This window comes from Orycteropus afer, unplaced genomic scaffold (assembly GCF_000298275.1).
Source record: "Orycteropus afer afer isolate SDZICR_OR568_19922 unplaced genomic scaffold, OryAfe1.0 scaffold01679, whole genome shotgun sequence".
NCBI lineage: Eukaryota > Metazoa > Chordata > Mammalia > Tubulidentata > Orycteropodidae > Orycteropus > Orycteropus afer.
Genome location: NW_006923266.1, coordinates 38,730 through 39,793, shown reverse-complemented (window position 1 = coordinate 39,793; position 1,064 = coordinate 38,730). Strand labels below are relative to the sequence as shown.

At 38.7% G+C, this 1,064-nt stretch overlaps 1 protein-coding gene across 1 annotated transcript in view; it reads left to right on the top strand.

Moving 5' to 3' along the window:
- Positions 1 to 714, top strand: part of ARL14EPL (ADP ribosylation factor like GTPase 14 effector protein like) — a 4,858-nt gene extending 4,144 nt beyond the window's left edge. The window contains exon 3 of the mRNA XM_007959162.1: positions 492 to 714. Within this exon, the coding sequence (XP_007957353.1) occupies positions 492 to 714 (223 nt within the window). The remainder of the gene's footprint in view (positions 1 to 491) is intronic.
- Positions 715 to 1,064: the final 350 nt, after the last annotated feature.

Genomic DNA, 1,064 nt, shown 5'->3' with positions numbered 1-1,064 from the left:
AAAAAAATGATTATGACATAGCAGCTCATGGTTCCAAAGCTTATCTTGAGTCGTTGCAAAGTATAATTGAATATGGTATAGTGCTTTTAAGAAAGGGAAAAAACAAAAGAGTACAACTTATTAAGGAAAAATTCCATCAAGAACAGTTGTATTTTAACAAAAAGATTGGGGCATTTTTAAGAGGAAGCTTTAATCAGCAATTCCTCATAATTTACTTACGTAGGATATGGGATTCCCCAACAATGCTGGAAAAATCAAGTGTTACTTCCCATGATAAGCCTGGCTGCTTTGGAAATCGTCTGACCATGTAGTGACTGAATTTCCCACAAAATTTCTGTCACATAATGTTCTCAAGTGCTGCTGGGTAGTGTCTAAGGTGCTGTTCCTTCAGAGTAAAAGGATCATGTTAATGAAGTTTACTGCATCATAATTTATTCTCAATGTTAGGGAGAATTGCACTGTCATGTTAGTGTCATTATGTTTCTTTGTAGGATCATGAAGAAGTATGACAAAAGTGGCAGGCTAATATGTAATGACGTGGATCTGTGTGACTGCCTAGAGAAGAACTGCCTGGGCTGCTTCTATCCCTGCCCCAAGTGTAACTCCAACAAGTGTGGGCCCGAGTGCCGCTGCAACCGCCGGTGGGTGTATGACGCCATTGTCACTGAGTCAGGGGATGTTATCAGCACGCTGCCATTCCACATTCCTGACTAGGAGCTATTGTATATGGACTGATTTTTTTTCCTTCTTCTTTTTATACATGTAAGTTAACCTATTTTTATTGAGTGAATTTTAGGGCTTGGAGGAAGTGGTGGAAAAACCTATTTAAGACTCAAGCAGAATACCATAAAAAATCAGTAATTCTAATCTTACCATGTTTTCTCTAATTCCTGAACTTGTGACCAAAGAGGGTAACAGTGGATGAATGTCAAGGTCTCTCATTGTCTCCTGAGTCTTGCTCCAACTCAAATTTTGAAACTTCTTCCTCTTTTCTGCTACCTGAGAAAATGTAGTTTTAAGATTCTCAGGCCTCTGTAAGAAAGATTATCTTCAGGGCTTTGAAC